Source organism: Amblyomma americanum, chromosome 2 (assembly GCF_052857255.1).
Source record: "Amblyomma americanum isolate KBUSLIRL-KWMA chromosome 2, ASM5285725v1, whole genome shotgun sequence".
NCBI lineage: Eukaryota > Metazoa > Arthropoda > Arachnida > Ixodida > Ixodidae > Amblyomma > Amblyomma americanum.
In genome coordinates, this window is record NC_135498.1 from 125683841 (window position 1) to 125703507 (window position 19667).

General features: G+C 47.1%; 1 protein-coding gene across 2 annotated transcripts in view; it reads left to right on the forward strand.

Annotated features, from left to right (window-relative positions):
* Positions 1–605: 605 nt before the first annotated feature.
* LOC144119065 (uncharacterized) overlaps positions 606–19667 on the forward strand; it is a 29302-nt gene continuing 10240 nt past the window's right edge. Inside the window, exons 1-3 of one of the 2 annotated variants that reach the window (XM_077651791.1) lie at positions 606–1838; positions 13445–13637; positions 18293–18395. In XM_077651791.1, coding sequence (XP_077507917.1) covers positions 1312–1838; positions 13445–13637; positions 18293–18395 — 823 coding nt within the window. In that variant the 5' untranslated portion in view covers positions 606–1311. The remainder of the gene's footprint in view (positions 1839–13444; positions 13638–18292; positions 18396–19667) is intronic. The other variant, XM_077651792.1, reaches the window with a different exon arrangement.

Genomic DNA, 19667 nt, shown 5'->3' on the forward strand with positions numbered 1-19667 from the left:
ATTGCGTGGGTTACCGAAGGCACCTTCGGCAAATGGTATTGCCCCGCTACCAGACGTGGGCATTGACGCTGGCAATCGCCGGCGCGATGACTCGCCTCCCGGCAAAGACTGGCTGGATCTCAGTCAACCCGGCCACCAGGCAGCGGCGGCTTCTTTCTTCATGTGCGTCCTCATCAGCCTCGCCGTGCTAGTGTTGGGCGCCTCCTTCTACTTCAGCGGCGCAGCCGGTGGAGGGGGAGATGCGCCCCCGACGGAACCAGTGACTGTCCCAGCCCCCAACGCCACCGAGGCAACTGAGAGAGCGCTACCGCAGCGTGGCGTAAGTGAAGTCACATGGAACAACGAAGACAGCAGCGCCGTCAGCGATACCAACGAGTTGACATGGGACGACGACCTACCTATGTCCGTTATCGAAAAGTAGCATGCCTCAATGTTGTGTGTGACGAAATATGCCAGCAACTCGAGGATGTTACGCTGTCACCAGTGTTATGAGACTTAGCTAACTTGTTTCTACTTTGAGCCCTGGAACAGCTTCAATCTAATCATTCAGAAGCAATATATCATTAAAACACTGCGATCATTTTCTATTTCTCTGACATCTTTAACGTATTGGGTTTCTGGCATCACTGAAGGATGTGTAGCTCGATATGCTGCTTAGAAGTAAACTTCACCAGGAACATTTTCTTGTTCCTAGCATCTGACTATTCGCCAATATGGCGTAGTTGAAATGTGCGTTTTTTTCCTTAGCGAGGAATATCTAGTTGGAAACCCGGCTGCGGCGGTTGTGGGCCGACTGCAAAAGCGCCCGTGTACTGTGGATTTGTCGCAAAGGTGAGAAACTACAGCTGGTCAAAATGAACTCTGATTCCATCTAAACGGCGCGTCCCACAATGCGCCATTCTTGAAAGCCTGATAAGAATAAAACTGGCACCTTGCATTTTCCGGAAATCGAAGAAGTCGCACGTTCCATCCCCTTGCGCCTGATTCCCCTTGCACGCTTCATCTCATTGCGCCAGATGTGACAAATTCGCACTTTGCTTCTATTAGACTGCAGTTGCGCCATAATCGAGAGACAAGCTAATAAGAGAGTGCTAGGAAGCTTACTGCATGGAATCGGGAAAAGAAGGGTCATGTGTAAGCGGCACATATGTTACGCTTTCGTGACAAGAAAAGGAACTCTTGAAAAACTAAAAAGAAATGTAGCATACCAGTCGGGTCAGTAATGCATGAAACGGATTGTGCTTGTCCATATTGCAAAGATGAAGCCGTGACTGTGCTTCGGAATTTTGCTTTCACTTGAAATGCCGGTATATGTATGTACCCCGGAATAAAATTTCTGTTCCCAGTTTGTGCATGCGCGCTATGCGTTGCTTCCCTGTTGTGTTTAACTGTTCTCTTTTAAGGCGAGTAAAGCAGACTGTCACATTGAGCGCGTACCCTCCAAGCAGCACAGCAACTGTGAAAAAGAGCAAACAGGCTCCCAAGAGCAGCGACGAAGACGAAGCTAGAAAGGTGGCGACAATGTCCGAGTTAGGGCACAACAACGAAAGCAAATTGCCTCCTCAATTGCCTCATCAGCTGTACTCAAATGACAGCGGCTACTGTAGCGCTGAGCAGTGGGCGGTCATGCTGGACTTCCTGTGCGTCCACACAGGCTTGGGGCGAGACACCAACGAGTTGCGGCCCGAGACGCGGCAGCGGCTCTGGTCTGAGATGACCAGCCTGCTGAACGCACTGGGTCCTGCCTCCAGGTCCCGTGAGGAGTGGCGCCGATACTGGCAGAATCGCGTGACCGCCGCAAGGAAACGGGCCTCGGAAATGGCCGCGACCGAATTAAGGTGAGGTACTTAGGATAGACACTCCGTCGCTCAATTTCATTACCCATGGCATGCTCTATTAAATGGTCTGCGTTTTCTTGGACTTGTGGGCAATATTTAATTGGCGATATAACTTGTTGTTTGTGCTTGTGGGTACTTCGTCACGAAAAGTATAGCACCTAAAACCGAACGACATAAAGAAGTAAAGCAAATGTCTATCACTCCGCTTCTTCCCTGCCTTTAAAGCTCTACTGTCTTCAAGGTTCTATTGGCGATGAGATAAGTGTAAAACGAGGACGTATTCGTGAAGGCAGGATGCTCTTCAGAAATTTTCAGTATACTCGAAAGTCTTGTTTCGCCCGGTGCATAGAGCATCCAAAACAGGCGTAAAGTTGAAAACTTTTGATGTAAAAAGAATCCGTGTTCTATCCTTTCAAAGGCCTTCCTATGACGCTCAGAAAAGACCGTGGAGGCCGAAGACTTTAGACAAGAGTGTGCTTGTAAAACTAAGCTAAGGGTCATTGTAATTTGGTTTGGTTTGGTTTAGTGGGTTTAACGTCCCAAAGCGACTCAGGCTATGAGGGACGCCGTAGTGAATGGCTCTGGAAATTTCTACCACCTGGGGTTCCGTAACGGGCACTGATCATTGAAATTTCAGGAAGCATAGGGTTTTTAATAGTGATGCGGACTAAAGTTACTTGGTTTAAGTGAAAAGAAGTTGTAACTGCAGTGGACAGGTACTACATCAATGTGGCCAGAACCTGTTTTGGTGACAGTGTGCATACTGTACCTTGGTCCCCGGGATCGGGGCTGCTAGAATCGAAAGGCTGGACATTTGTTGAAAGATGAGCGTGACGCTGTCCTAGAAATCTTGCTACCCTGTGCATAAGCAGTGGCTGACAATCTGTGGCGTACCTGAAACTTGCAAAAACTTGCTGGAAAATGTGCTTAGCGGTTGCACAGCGACCGCGGTCCTCCAAAGGCAAAATTGTAAAATACCAATCAGGAGAGGTGCGATGCAGGGAGACGCGATATCTGTAGTACTCTTCTCTCCGTGTTGTTGGATTGGAAACAGAGGGGATAAAATTTCGGATAAATATGGAAGACACCTTAGTCATCTCCGATTCACTTCGGAGTGGATTTCAATAGAAGGCAAGCGTAGTAGGTGGCGGCAGAAGGTTAGGTGGGCGGATGAGATAAAGAAGATTGCAGGCATAAGTTGGGCGCAGCTGGCAAAGGAAAGAGTTCATTGCAGAGACATGGGATAGGCCTTTGCCCTGAACTGGGTGCAGTAAGGTTGATGATATTGATGTTGATGACTTCGGCCGCACTCATCTTCGAGAGTAGGGCAATTTCTGGTTAGCGGGAATAGTAGTAGGTGACCAGGAGGTAATCTCTTCCTCTACAGTGAACCCAACTCATGGCTACTTCCTCCCACGGCCACTCAGGAAATTCGGATGGCATGAGTGGCTGATGCCTGTATGTCGGATCCTTAATTAATACACTGTGTACGCTGGCGGACGAGTTGTTCAACTCGGGTTGATATTCCGGCCACCAGACAGACTCGGGAGCTATTGTTCGGCACTTGAGAATTTCCTGATGGCCTGGGGAATCCTGTCGAGGATCTCTTTGCAGATTACTGCGGAATGATGATCCTAGATCATTTCATTAGCAGTCCGCTATGAACTGCAATGTCTTATCTGTGCTGCGAGTAGCCTCTACATTCCAGTGGCTGTCGAGACAGCGTGTCAGCGGCGACGCGATCATTGTCAGGGACATGCGCTATGTCGTGTGAAAAACGCACAATGCGGGTCTTCATTCTCTGTAATCGAGGGGTAATGTCACCAGATTATTGGTCTTAAAAATGGGCATCAAAAGTTTGTGGTCGGTTTTGATTTTTAGGTAAATGCCGGTGACCTACTCCCGGAACCTCTCACATGCCGAGGCTACTGCAGGACCTTATTTTTTATATGTGCGCGCCTCCTTTCTCTCTCTCTGACAAAGACGGAGAGGCACACTCGATCGGTTGGTATCCTCCATCTTCCTGCTTTTGTCGCAGATCATCTGCCAGTCCAGAGGATGATGCATCTGCAAAGTCCACTGCATGCTTGTCTCTTGGTGAAAGAATGCCAGAACTGCACTGTCGGTTAGTCTGTTCTGGATCATTTCAAAACAGACTTCATCAGGTAATTTGCCGTTCCCAAAAAAGCTTCTCAGTTCGTGAGTGTTCGAAGAACGCTTCATGTTCACTGCTCCTTGCACTTTAGCTGGGCTAGGGTTGATTCCTTGGCGGTCTGCTATGTGTCTCAAGAACTTTACTTATTGTATGCTGAACTCGCATTTGTCTTTCTTCAACAAAATACCTTTGCTCTGCAATAACTACAAACATTTTTTTAGTCGGGCATTGTCATGTGCATAAGTCCTGTAATAAATCAGGATATCGTCCATGTTACACACTACGTCTTCTATTCCGTCTAGGAACTGTGACATCGTCTTTTGGAAGAATTCAGATGGAGAACTAATGACAAATGAAAACCTCTTAAGCCTGAATCTCCCGAATGGCGCGATAAAGGTCATGAGTTTCCGTAACTCGACTGCTAGATCGAACTGCCTGAATCCTGAGTTGGCGTCAAGTTTCAAAATTTGACGGGCTCCAGCAAGTTGCTTGAGTACATGTTCACTTATCAGAAGAGGGTGAACTTCTCTCCGTACAAACTTGCTTACTTCTGAGAGGACAACGCATATGAGTTCGCCTCCTTTAGGCCTTTGCGCGATAACCATACCAGAGCACCGTTCTGTTGGTCCATCAAATGACTCGATGACATCACGCTTGATCATTTCCCGCAGCTTTGGTTTAGTCTTTGACACAAGCGGCATGTACACTACAGAAAGTCCTCAGTGAGAAACATTCAGCAGCTTTCTTTAGCTTGATCTTGTATGCAAAGTTTACGTTACCAAAACAAGTGAAAAGCATTGGGAGCTCACATGTTGGTTTGCCTGTTACGCTCCTGCTGATGCTGACTTTTGCAAGAAGACTGCCGATACCTACTTTCCCTCGCTTCCCTTCACAAAAGGAGGACTTCAAGACTACCGACGACGTAGATGTAGGCTTCTGCCGTCTTGTCGCATATGATATATCTGCTTCCATCACGCCAAGAATACTGAGCTGCTGCTGATCCGGTTCTCTCAGTAGTCTTTTTGGTTGTCTGCCACCACGTGTGCCGCTGTGGCTACTTTAAACTTGACTGATCAGGCGTGAACATCCATTGTAGTTATCCACTCCTCTCGGGTGTCGGATGAAATGGCTACAAAAAGTGCACCTTTTCTGGTGACGATTTCGTGCACTGCATTTTCTCCTTTGCAAAATCGGGAGTATTGTTGCTTTCTCTTGCGGCACTTGTTGCAGGCGACCTTCTCCACCGGACACCACCCTTTTGTATGCTCTTCGTAGCCTCAGGAAAGGAGCACCTTTACATGAGCAAGATATGTCTTTCTCTTGTCTGATGAACCAGCTAGTTTGTGAGTTTTAGCGAATCTGTCCACGGTTTCTCAATATTTCTGTATAAAACTGCAGCTTGTGTCTTTGCCACTCCTCACTGGAGTGCCATGGTTGTATCCTTTTCGTGCGCCAACTATGCATACAGCTCCATTTTTTCCGACAGCTTGTGGTTTCTGATGCCTGGGACGATTTGGTCGCTTCATGTCGCCGTGCAGCCGCCGCAGTCGCGTAGCTCTGCAAGTTTATGCAAGTCCGTTGGGAACTTTTGTACTATTTTTCCCTCCTTCTTTTCCCTTCTGAGCAGCGTAGCCTGTTCGTAGATAATTCCACGGAAAACGAAGTGCTTCTCAAACAGCAGCTGCACATCGTCGTATGACCTCTTCTGATCCTCTTAACTTGAAGGCGAGCAGAACATTGTCTGCTTTACCCCCATGAAGTGGACCAGTGCGTGCACGCCGCTAGCGAGTCATCGGGGACCTCGCTGACGACTCGAAAACGTTCGAAACACGGCTTCCATTGTGGCCGCTCACTGTCTTCTAATGCAAAATTTCTCAGGAGGCTTGCAATGGAAGCTCGAATATGGCGACCGCAGTCCAAAACCTGGGCCATCTGCTGGCGCTACTTTCAGGGGTGTTTCCACCTCCGCCACAATGTATTCTTACCATGCATGCAGCGTGTGCAGAGAACGACCAACACATTTGGTGCGTCAGTAAGAAAGCTCTTTAATATACCGCAGCGGTGGCTAAGGAGTTGAGCATCCACAGCGCATGCGGGAGGTGCGGGGTTCGATCCCCATTGCCACAGGGTACCCACCGGTGTTACAATGAGTACAAGCTTTCTCCTGGTCTGGTGCTCGGCTTATTGAGGGAGAAATGCTTTTAAAATGGGCCTTGGACCCCACCCTGAGTATAAGAAAAATATATTGTGCCTTGCCGCTCTTTGGGCACACATGCCCATATGCCCGGCCGCCATAAAAATCCACCACCATCCCCACCATCACCACCTTTAATAATATGATAGTGTTAAAGGCCCCATTACGCCGATAATCCGACGTCGGCGTTGTCGGGGTTGCCGGCATTGTGAGCGATAAATAGGCTGGCGTAGGGGGGCTCAACGGCCACTCTGGAGAAGCAACCTAGGTCGCGTGACCTGATGGGGTCATCAAAACCAACCCACCGGATTGTGAGGGAACAAACCACCCTGGGAGGTAGCAGTTAAATTAATGACTCATCGCGAGAGGCTGGACGGGAAAAGCGACTTGGGTCGCACGAGCCACCGATGGCAGCAGATGCCATCGCAGGGCAGTGGCGCATCGTTTAACCACTGCACGACTGTGTCAGGAGTGGTATGAGGACTCCCAGGGACATTTATGTGAAGTTGGTAATGGCAAATTCTGCATATATGGGCATTAACTGATTAACAGTATCGCGTTTCATCCTAAAGGCGGAGCATAAGTGTCCCCTCCAATTTTGTCTCGGTTCTTTCCTCATGTTCCCTATGCCCCCAGCGCGGGGCGTCTCCGTTCAGTAATGTCTTGCGGGTGTTGTTTAGTTACCGAGCGCCGGAGGGTTGCCCCCTCTGCCGCCGTCGTCGGCGCCGTGGGCCGCGTGACCCGTAGCCTACAACGCAGTGGCCGCCGATGCGGACCATTAGAGTGAAACAGTTAAATGAATGAGATTGTGCTAAAGTGGATTTGGCGAACCCTGATATCACAGATCACAGCTTACCTGTATCCTTCAAAACGGAAGTATATAACAGCTCTATCTTAACAGTATTCACCAATTGCAAAAACATGGAGGCTAGCGACAAGGGTTGAATTCAAATTTAGGGCAACACGGCAAGCTACGGAAACGAAAACAGTAGTTGTACGGTTAAAAGGCATGAAGTGAGCATAGTGGGTCGGGACCAAATAGGCGTTAATAATTAATATCGTAGTCGAAATCGTAAAGAATGGCAATGGGCAGGGCATCAAATCCGAAGGCAAAATTTACCGTTGCTCGTTAAGGGTAACGTAGTGGATTCAACGAAAGCGCAGCCGGTGGCGGCAGAAGTCTGCTGTCAGATGGACACAAAATAACAGAAAAACTGCGAAGGTTAAGGAGAACGCTTCTGGAGCAAGACAGAATATGGCAGATGTTTTTGTTTTGCCGTAGACAGCAGTCAGGATGATGATGGTTAGTGTAGGAAAATACGCGACATCTGGATGTTGCGTGTAGTGCGTTGCCAGCTGAGCTAAGGTGCAGCTTTCTGCCTTTCTATTTTCGGATAGGTTCTTAAATATATTCACGTAATTTTGCACTACTCAAACATAAACATTCCATTATGCTTCCTTTGGATCCAGAGGCTATTGACTTCATTTATACACTGGCGAACACAGTGGGGCGTGGTTTACGCTAATCACGCCGTGGTAAAAGCAGCGCAGCGACGACAGACACAGAGAAGACAGAAGAAGACGGACAAGCGCTGACTAACAACTAAAGTTTATTGGAAAAAACACAGGTGTTAATACACTCCTAAAACAACCAGGGAACACGCCCCTCTTAACATCCTTCTAATCGTGCGAATCTAGATACTTAATCTCACATTCGTGAAGAAGCACTGACGGTGTGCTGACGCATGCATCATCATTCGCGTGGATGCGATACGCCTCACACAGTTCCCTTGTCAATTTATCCCTGTGCCTGCAAACAACTTTTGTCTCATGGAAAAGAGGGTTGCACATTTTTTTGTCGGGGGAACCTGGGATATTATTCAGGGGGCAATCTCTAAATCCCAGGTTCCCCCGACAAAAAAATGTGCAACCCTCTTTTCCATGAGACAAAAGTTGATTGCAGGCACAGGGATAAATTGACAAGGGAACTGTGTGAGGCGTATCGCATCCACGCGAATGATGATGCTTGCGTCAGCACACCGTCAGTGCTTCTTCACGAATGTGAGATTAAGTATCTAGATTCGCACGATTAGAAGGATGTTAAGAGGGGCGTGTTCCCTGGTTGTTTTAGGAGTGTATAATACCTGTGTTTTTTTCAATAAACTTTAGTTGTTAGTCAGCGCTTGTCCGTCTTCTTCTGTCTTCTCTGTGTCTGTCGTCGCTGCGCTGTTTTTACCACGGCTTAAAGATGCACCAACTAGCTCAGTTGTCGGTTCTTCTGCACGCTAATCACGACAGTGTGTCCAAGAGCGAGGATGCATAGCTGTGTGGTCAGCGTGGGTCGCGTGAATGCCTGTGCCAATACGGATGACTGCACGATTCGCCTTGAACATTGCGCTGCAGTACGGTTGTCTTCTGAGCAGAGTGTACAGTTTTTCTGAGTTCTAATTAGTTCCTGGTGCACAGAATAGGCGCAGCCATGAAAATCGTATGCTTGCAATTTCTGAGTAGAGCTACACCGGGAGCATGTGTTAACAATGTAGGAAATGAAAGATTCAAATTTCCTACAGTTTACGTTCACTGTGAGACAATGAGGTGAATACAGCAGCAAGAAAGATATGGACATCCAGCTTTAAGATCATTGGAGCTACAGAATGAACACCAACTGCTACTGTTTACATCTTAACTCTTTCAGAAAGCGCTTCGAATAACTGCTAGGGTTACCGACAAAGGCTACTGTGCACATAAAAACAAAGATGGCAAGGGTACAGCACAAGCGCGGCATTGGTTGGGTACCATTCTCGTCCTTCTGTGTGCGCTTTACCCTTTGTTGATAATGACTGACCGAGACGTCCAAAAGCCTGCTCTCTTAAACTCGTGAGGGTGAGGATCTTTGTAGAGAGTGCGTTTTAGATTAACTCTATATTAGATCCTTCAAGGTTGTTGCACTGGATACCCGCTACGCGAATTCCAAGGCCATAAAGGCATACTTCACGAAGCGTCAGATTTCTCGCGGGGCGTCACCGTAATAAATACGTCGACTCGCGGCATTCAGTACCTGCACCATAGTTACAGAGCTACACGGACTTCTCGTGGAATACTTTGTGGGCATCCTATAAAGGTACAATGAGAACAGCGGTCATAGGCACGGTTCAGTTGCCAAACACATTATATTTGTTGCGCCCAAACGAATGCGTTATGGGCTCAAATTACTCTTAGGTATCAGTATCACACCGACTCTCTCCTTCTTCCTTTCACTATGCCCCTATCACATGGACCGTGAAATCCGAAAATCCCAAGAGAAAAAGCCTACTGCGGCTACTCTACCCTAAGCGCGGATAGTAAGCAGAGAACGCCGCAGGCTTACAGCTAACATCATCGAACTGGATAGCGATTTAGTGAGGCACTTGCAGCTGATGAAACCGAAAATTTTCTCAAAGGTCGATGCCCAAAATAAAAACCGATAGAGGGAAAAACCAGGGGCCGTATTCTATAACGATCTCTTCCATTTTCTATTTCATTTGGCTTTGACGTCATACTTACGAATCGAATTGGAAGGAGGTGGGAAAGCAAGTGACCCATCACACAAAGCCGCCTGGTCACGGCACCGCCGCTAGTCAGACTCATGCCGCCGCATCCGGTTAGGCTGAGCCACATGAACCTCGCTGTGCCAATTCGTCGCACAAACAATGACCAGTTTCTTTCGCGAGACGTGGTTGGCAGCGATAACTCTTGTCAGACGTGTCAGACGAATATCGTGGTCCATATTTGGGGGAAGGGGGGGTTGGCGCCTGTTATCCAGTGTGACATGGGCTCGAGACTGGTTTTTGAAAGGTAAGTGGCACCATGGGCCTTTCACGACCAGCGAGATGTCTTCTTTGATGTACAACATCACTGCGCACAGGAACAAATGGGAAAGTGTGAAATGGAATGAAAAGGTAATAGTTCGTACTGGTTGTTCTGTACCCATACTTCAGGCCAAGAGGTTTTGCTGTGGAATCGAGCTCGCCGATAGTGTAATCTGGGATATAAGCGAATCATATGTCTTGGCTGAAGTTAAAGCGCCCTGGTATATTTGTGCTCTAACCTAGTTCGAGTCATGTACAGTACTAATTAATAGTGTTTTATTCATGAGTTTCTACTTCAGTGAGGAGGGCCGCCGCGGTTGCTCAGTGGCTATGGCGCTCGGCTGCTGGCCCGAAAGACGCGGGTTCGATCCCGGCCACGGCGGTCGAATTTCGATGGAGGCAAAATTCTAGAGGCCCGTGTGCTGTGCGATGTCAGCGCACGTTAAAGATCCCCAGGTGGTCGAAATTTCCGGAGTCCTTCACTACGGCGTCCCTCATAGCCTGAGTCGCTTTGGGACGTTAAACTCTCATAAACCAAACCAAACCAAATCTACTTCAGTGAGGCTTCAGACTCCTTACGCGGAAGAATGCGGTGCTTCACACATTATCCAGTCGTCTGCAGCGATTGCTGAGCAATCTTGGTCGCCTCTTTTGGCTAATACGCAGTGGCTGGCTTGTTGGTTTATCATACTGATGATTACAGCGCAGTAGCAACAAGGACAAGAAAGACAGGCCTAAACAAAGGCACAGTTTTTTTACATGCAACAATCTTATTAAACAGAAAGTCTCTTGCGTGACCAAGGCGACGCAACAAAACGTCAATACCTTCCGAGACGCACTTTTTGGCCTAAGTTGTAGGGGCCAGCCTTGATATTTGTTTCCCCATCGCGAGCTGCTCAGTGGCGTTCTTTCTTGGCTCCGCGGCAAATTTTGGACAATGGTTGAGGAGGTGCTGCACTTTTGCTAGCAACTGCACATCATCAGCAGTGTGCACTGCATTCTTCTAAGGCGTCGCCTTTGATGGAAGGCCTTGCCGCAGCTTTCGTATTATCTCTAATCACAGGAGCTCGGTGGCTCTGTCGATGGAGCGGGATAATTCTTGCCAGCGCCACTTACAGCTGTGAGAGCAGTTGAGAAGTAGGCGAAGGTGATCCTTGTACTGGCGTGATTGCTGTTGCCACTCGGGTCGCAGGAGCTTGCTGATACGGGTGACCACGACCTACAGACGGTACTAATCCGTCACAGAACATAAGGACATGGGAAGGTAGCAGCTTGCGACGACTGCCATACGCTTTGGATCTCCGCAGCCCAACCGCTATGTAGGGCACGAGATGCCGCGGATGACAAGGAAAAGGAGGGCCAGCAGAACTAGAAATGAACTTACTTAATACATAGTGCCTGCCTTGTTGGTTCATCATACTCAGGACTACAGCGCAGTAGCAACACGGACAAGAAAGACTGACGCTAACACAGGCGCGGTTCTTTTTGGTTCTCGTTTTCCTGTTATGGTTTTCTGGATCAATCAGAGCTCTTTCGATGGCCTCTTGATCGCTTTTAGAGTAAAGTGTTCTTTAGTTTACCAGTGATGTCCTCCTCATAAGGAAGGTACTGAAAGGTGGCACATGTATAAGGTTTATGCTGCATGCAGCGTAAGCCGAAATAAAACGGTTTTCTCGTCAAGACAAATGCATGTTAAAATCTGCGAACCGCAATTGCCGCATCGACTTTTTTCTAGAGTAAATGGCAGGCGAGGGTAGCGGTAATATACTAAGAAGAAAATGCACGTTGTGAAAGCCGCACCTGCTGCATGCATTTTCGCCAATTATTCACCATTTCGACTGTGCGTAAGGCCAGGTGCACCATGCATTAAAAAAAAGGGATTCGTTACGCCGTGGCATGAAAAGCAGAAATGAGCGGATAAAAATGTACTTAGCTTCCCGAGTGCAATCCACTTGTTATTGAAATCTCTAGATATTTTGCCTTCACTTGACCACCAAGAGAGCAGCAACTCAGAGTTCTGCAATAGAGTTCAGATCTGGGCGGACAGTCTAGCTCGAGGGCTCACTTACCGAGCAGGCTTATCGATCGTCTCGGAGTCACGGCTACTCATATGCGAGGGGGGCTACACAGAGACCCTACAACTATATAGGGGAATCAGAAAGAGATATCCATCACCACACAAAGCACTAAATAGGGAAGAGGCTGTAGGATGGCGTAGGCTACAGACGAACACCTTCCCTAACCTACACACATACAACAAGATATCACCAACGCAATTCAGACCAGACTGCCCCTGGTGCGGCAGTACGCCCACACTCTATCACATCACCTGGGAATGCAAGAGAAACATAGCATTCCACAATCAACAAACACCGAGTGCGGAGCAATGGGAGAGCTGTCTCTTCAGCAGCGAGCTTGAGGTCCAGAGGGCCTTGGTAAAGCACGCAACTGAAGCGGCACAACTCAGTGGAGCCCTGGACTGAGGGCCCACTCTTGCTTGAAGACTCAAGTCGCCAGCACCCAAGCAAGACGACCAGGAAGTCTTCATCCCCGCGAACCTCTTGGAAAGAAATAAAAGTTTTCTCTCTCTCTCTCAGATCTGGGCCAGTTGGTACACAGTTAGGTGAAAAAACAGTCAAAAGCAGACGAGGAAAAAGAGGAATGCCCACACCTACAACTGAACTGATGAAGATAATGAATTTTTATGGCGCAAGGGCTGCTTTGGCCAAAGAGTGCCATGGCACAAGGTAGCTTTCATTGCACAAGGTAGGGCGAAAGACTCACTTTCCAAGCATTTCACCCCTTTAAGCCGAGCACCAAGTAGGGGAAAACTTGTACCCACCATTTTGTCACCGGTGGGTACCCGGCGGCACTGGGGATCGAAACCCGCACCGCCCGCATGCGAGGCGGGTGCTCAAGCCACTAGGCCACCGCAGCGGTACGACTGAACTAGCAACTGTGCTTTATTGAACGAGGCGCTTTCCAAGTATGGCTCACAGGACATGCGCAGCAAATCGAATTTCTTCACCGGACAATGACATCAAATAGACAAAGAGCAGAACTATCACTCGTGCGATATGTTTGAGTTAGCTGAGACTAATGACGGTGCCTTTCTACATAAATTTCTAAAAGAAACCCCGAAGATTACTTTAACCCTGCATTTGGCATGGTGAGTCATCACGTAGCGAATGGAGGTATAACTTCGTATACGAAGCTTAAACCAGTCAGCACGAAAAATGAAAACATCGAAGTGAAAGCAAGAATTCATTTTGAGGCACACATAGGTGAAATGTAACTAAGAGCGAAGAGGAAAACCAGGTGGCGTTGCCTTATTTTTATACTCGCACTAAACATACGCAATGCGGGTTTCATGTGCATACCATGGTGAAAACCATGACTCCAACCGCAGTGCCGCAAGCAGCAGCGATGGCCGCCCTTCGATGTCCGTTGGGCTCCTGGAAGAGGACGCCCGAGTGCTCAGCGTCGTTGGGGACGAGGTGTCGCTCGAAGTGTTCCAGGGTCACGTGGTCCAGAAGCGGCGCGAACACGTCCACTCTGGCTGCAGCTCACCGGCACTGTCGCCTGCCTCCCCCACGAATGCTGTAAGGATTTCTTAATGCATGACTGCTACGCGATATGCTTTTATTTCGATAAACGGTGGACTTGCTTGACACTTTCATCAGTGATGCCAACTTGAGGAACATAATCTCTATACCTCTCTCTCTCTCTTGCTCCTTAGAAACCTGCACCTTGATGCCGCACTAAAGTAAACCTCAATGCGTTATTAAGACTTGCATTCTAGAGAGAAATACCTGAAGGCTCTGAAGCCCTATTCCTGCATTTTCCCAGTCTGTTATGAGCTCCATTTCAGACCGAGGCATCTAATGCACTACAGTTTTGCATTTCGGCACTGGTATATTTTGCTACCTGGTTTCATAGTCATTTCCATTCATTCACGTGAACCTAATCTCAGAGTTAGCGAAGAAACTGGGCGGAAGCACAAAATGCGTGATATACGTTTTATCACAGAATGATGCAAGCACGTTCCCCTGTGACACCATGCAGTTTCTAGTAAAATCCGCGGTGGCTGATCGGTTATGGTGCTCGGCTGCTGACGCGAAAGAGGAGGGTTCGATCCCGGCCGCAGTGGTCGCAATCTGATGGATGCGAAATGCTAGAGGCCCGCGTGCGGTGCGATATCAATTCATGTTAAGGAATCGCAGGTAGTCAAAATTATCCGGAGTCCTCCACTACGAACCTTCATAGCCTCAATCGCTTAAGCGCTATAACGTTGTGCTGTAACGGGTATGTTATAGCACAAGAGCGGTACTGGGATCTTAAACAGGGGATATCCATCTATTTATATGTAAAAGCATTACAGGGCTTATAAGCTACGAAACCTGAAGTTGTCGGGCGTTGACCAGCAGTGGTGGTATCAAAAATCCCAGATAACGTCAGCGCGGTATCAAATAGAAATAAAATTTCTTCTAAAAGTAAGGCGAATCGAACCCAGGATATTCAACTTGCGAGGCGATCACACAAGCCAAAGATCACAAATCCGCGTTGGTTCTTGGCAACAAATGTTAGCCTAGTATATGCGTTGCCTTACGACTGTATGCTAATGAGCGGTAATTAGAAAGAATGAGAAAAATTATAAACAAAGTAATGGAATGAAAAAATTGACTACTTTCGCAACGAAGCCACGGAAGCCGTCTAAACTGCCCTTCATAATTTTCTTTGCAAGTTTTTCCCTCTTGATCCTCGTTCCCAGCAAAAGCCGCCTATCTTCCCGTCAGATTTGCATCAAAATGTGTAACATTTTCACTAACTTGGATAAACTTGTAATGTTCATAATGAAAAGAACTTGTATATTACCGGCTGTATGTTGGTGGTGGCGTGATCTGGCCTCAGAAATCCGAGAAGGAAAAGTACCGACGTCATGGATAGAGTATTACAACAAACGGCGTGCGGTGACGATAGCTCTACCTTTTCTTTGGTCTTTTCTAACTTGGAACCGCTGATTTGAGAGAAAGTTGCCTCCTTTTCTCACAAAGCGGTATTCAGTCAATATAGGCCAACCTAAATATCTCCTCAATACAACGTGAAGACCCAATCGCACCTCATATCAGCGACCATTATGACCCGCAGCGCTCAAGAGGCGACAAAATCAAAGTAAATACTATTAATGGGCGCCTGCGACGTAAGTCAAGCATGCGATTTTCATTCTTCAAAACGCAATGTAAGGGACATTATGATGCCTGAAGGTCCCATGAGATCAACGAAACCGTAATATTTAAAAGTTAATTATCTTCAGAAATGCCCGTTTCAAGCTGATGGTGTTCCAACGCCGCGGCGATAATCGGCAGTGGAAATGAGCTGGCATAGAGGCTGGGAGTTGCGTTTGCAATTGGTTTGGTGCCCAGTTTGGGCCTACCTGGTTCCTTCGCACTCACGAAAGAGATAGAAAATATTAAGTCTTTGAGTGTTGTTATATTTTGGTACACCCAGAAAATCCGAAAAGGAGAAGTGAAAGCTAAGTAAAACTAATAAGAATAACGTTGGGTATACGACACTTCCAGATTCGATTGAACGCTTAGTGGAGGGGACAGCTGTGCAAATAACACCAAGAAGAGAGGGAAAAAAATGAAAAGCCGTCGATATCGGGAGCCTCCATGCAGGCCCACTTGTTCGACATACCTTGCCCAGAAGTGTGAAGAAAAACGCCGGACAGTAGAAAGGAGGCGAAGCTGGGAGGGGGGACCGGTGTTGGCTTTTCAGTCATATACCAAAAATAGCGAGTTGACGGGCTAGATGTTTCTGCATGGGGAAAATATTGCTCAAGGCATAACGATACAGGACGGAAACAGTGAAAGACACAGAAAAGCCCGTGAGTGTCTCTCGCTGTTTCCGTCTTTTCGTCGTTGTGCCTTGCGCTGTATTTTCAGCTATTAACAAAGAAACATTGGGGAGCTTCCCTTGTTGAGTTCGTCACCCCTTCCCTGTGTACGGAGTATACAAGTATTGACAACACCGTCAAAATGCGTGGCTATGGAATGCCCCGGCAAGGCAACGATTGCATGCAAGCTTCCGCTGCATTTGTGCAAGGCGCGGTTCCGATTGGTAGCACCGAATCTCAGCATTGTTGAGTGAACTGGGCGAGTGAAATGCGCTTTTATCTGATATTGTTATTTTGATTTTTGTAATCGTAATGACGTTCGTTTGCCAGCTCTGATTTCAGTATATGCGCTTTGCATTGGTTATGCGAGCTCACAAAGAATCCAATTAATTAGATTAATGGGAACAGAGGAATACATCGCCATGCCTCTATTTAGTGGTTTGAGTTGCGCGACAAATTTGCAGCATGAGTTTAGATACCTGCTTTCATCGTTAAAATAACTTAAGTATGGTGCAGGTCAAGTACGCTTCCTTATTGTAGCAACCTGCCTTTAAGCTGGGACAGCCGCTGCCATCACAACGATGTAAATTTCTGACCCCATAACATGTGCATTTCTTTCCAGCGAACTTTGTGCACAGCCAGTAGTAAGTAAATAACGGAGCGTGTGTAACTAGGGCAGTTTCATTGTTCAGTTTTTTGTTAGGAAAACAAAATGCTTCCATCGCAGCAGCAGCGCACACAAACGGGCTTTATCAAGTCCAACGGTAAAGTTATTAAAAGAAGCTTGCCAGTGCCTATTCTTTGCTCGAAAACTGCAGTCAGCAATGACAACCTTCCCTTTGTAGTCGTGCATCCAAGCCTAGAGCGCTCTCAGCGGATCTGCTACTAGGCACTTACAATTTAGCGTACGCTGCAAGTGTGGATGCACAATACTCCCATGTGTGACTTTTTTATTGTGCTTATTGTAGTGCCTCTTAAAGAACATACGTTGGCGATGTCGCGGTCTCTAGAGAGATAAGCCGATGCGCTCCAGAGCTGGGCTGAAGAAGTGTTTATGCAACTAGTGATGACAACTGTGACTGCATAACGAGCCATCCTTCTCTTAAAGCAAGATTACTATCAAATAAAGCAAGAAGTGACAGCTTACGAAAAGTGAAACAGTGCTTCGCCACTTGGCATTGCTATGACGACAGCGTACATCACATATGCTTAGGCTTAACTGCTTGAAAATGTTCCGATTATGTATAAAACAACAACGAAAACTCTCAATTATGCCTGGACATATAGGTCAGAGGCTGATAAAAAAAGACGATCGTCACTTCTGAGGAGCTGTTGGGCCAAGGAATGCAACGGCGAAGTCGTATTTGGTCCGAAATAAGCTCGCAAGGTTCCGGCAGATTGTAAATACAACCAGCAACGTATCGTAACTGCATGAATTCTTTCATTTCCATCACATGTATTCGCTCAAGACCCGGTGAGATACGCAGTGTTCTGCGCATGTACATTCGTTTGCGCAGCCTTACTGCAAAGCCTAAGTAAAGTTGTCTAGTGCTATAAAACGCGGCATGCTCTCGTTGATATAGAGCTGTATTCGGCGCACACATAAGAGCACACTGTATCTTTCGTTTTACCAGTGAACATTCGTTATGTTCTTCGAAACTTTAACGCAAAATCCAGCGCTGCACTTGTCTTGATGCCGCCCCACATGAGTTCATAGGTAGCAAAAAAAAAACAAAAACGATCGAACCAGATAAGACGGAGCCTAGCGAAAAGGGCTGAAATGAAGTTGAGAAGAAAGCAGCGCGCTCTGGCAAGAAAATTGTGGCTTTAACGTTAAGGGACAAGAAGAGAGCAGACTTGGCCAGGGAACAAAGAGGAGTTTATGACATCCTAGCTGAGATCAAGAAGACGGGCATGCGCAGGGAACGAAGTACGAAGAGAAGGCAGCTGATGGTCATTAAGGCTAGCTGAGTGGATTCCAGAAAGGAAACTAACAAGGGGCAGCAGAATGAATTTGAGCAGATTAGATTACGAAGTATTTTGGGATGAGGTGGTCGCATCTAGCGCAGAAGAGGTTTAAGGGAAGTCATTGCGATAAGCCTTTGTCCTTCAGTGGGCGTAGGTAGGCTAATAATGAGCTTGACAGCGCGATACGCGATCAGCCTCAGAACGTTTACAAAACAACGCTCCATGCGATGGTGGTTCGTGGCAAGCGCTAAATTCATTCGCAGTATGCTTTGCCGAACACAAGCACCCCGTGAATATTTTACATATAAGATTAGGTCCAAGTGTGGCAGATCAGGATGTGGTTCAGTGCGTTGCCTTGGGACAAATAGGACTCAGATGCATGCGCATTTTCAGCCTACTGACAAGTCACCATTGCAGCACCGAGCTTCGGACGCGGCTCTACAGCAATGCGGCAGCCCTTCGGCAGAAAAAGCGCCATCTGCGACTTCGGAATCCGGTTTGTGCAGACGTTTTTTTCACTGGGTTCATGAAGTGCTTTGTTTTGCACCGATGAAGGCCGCGTTTTAAGTCTTGCGTATGCGTGTTCGCGATAGAAATGTTAATGACCGCGTTTCTAAATAGAAAAATCTCACCGAAATAAAACGCTGCACGACCCCTCAATGCCGGAATGGTTTCCTGCCAGCATAGCAGTTTTGTAATTAAACGCTCTACACAAAAGCCGGCTGCATGTGGAAAAGTGGGTAGGCGGTGTGCACATGTCGCCCGGTAGAACCCTGCCTTCGTCCCTGAACAGCCTGAACCCTGGACGTGGGGCCGGCGCGAAGTAAAAATAAGGGAAATGTTTCGTTTTGTGGCACGAAGGTGATGCATGCATGTCGTGAAAATTATGGAAAAGGGCGGGACTAGTATCTACAGTGCAAAGTAGAAACTGAAAATATTTGCATTTGCAATGAAACTGGGTTTGTACAAACAACATATAGCACTCGTTCTGCTTGGACCTTGTACGTACGTTCTAGATCAAGATCATGTTTAAACGCCGCGATTAAAGAGCATGAAAGGAAGCCGACACGCACCACTCGCTCGCGATAGACACCACTGGCGTTGAAACTGGCGGGGCTGATCGTTAAGCGCGAAATGCAAAAAAACCCAAAAAGATTGAGACATTGCTTTCCCGATGTTTAATTAAGGAAATAAAAAATTTGCATAAAGTTTGTGTACTTTTGAGCGTCATTTCTATTCGTTGGGGCTCATTTTCCTCTTCGCTGACTTGTGTGCCTGGGGTGGCTCGTGGTCATATTTTCTCGGGTTGTTTAATGATACAAGCTAAATCACTTGACCAACATTACTTTTGTTTACAAGTACGTTTGTAACCGATTGAAATGCGTCTAAACCAGCCTCCAAGGCCTCCTTCCGCCGTCATGTGCACACCGTTGCAGAAGCACTCGAACCATAGAAAAAAACGGGTAGCAAATCTTCCACACAGGTATTGTTTGTTCTTTTTATTTCGTCTGAAAAGTGCTCGATCTTCGATATTTTTTATTTTGCTACTACACTTTGTTTTAAAATTACCGGCTTTTTATTCCAAAGTAATGAAGAAAATACTAATTTAAAGCTAACCTGACAAATCATTACTCACGATGCTTGAAACAGCTTGTCTATGGTGGCACCCTGCATAACCTAATATATCTGAAATACTCGTTTTATTTAAGAGTTTTCTTCCGGAATGAAGAGAAGAGGAATGATAAACTCATAAACGAACTCGTTCATG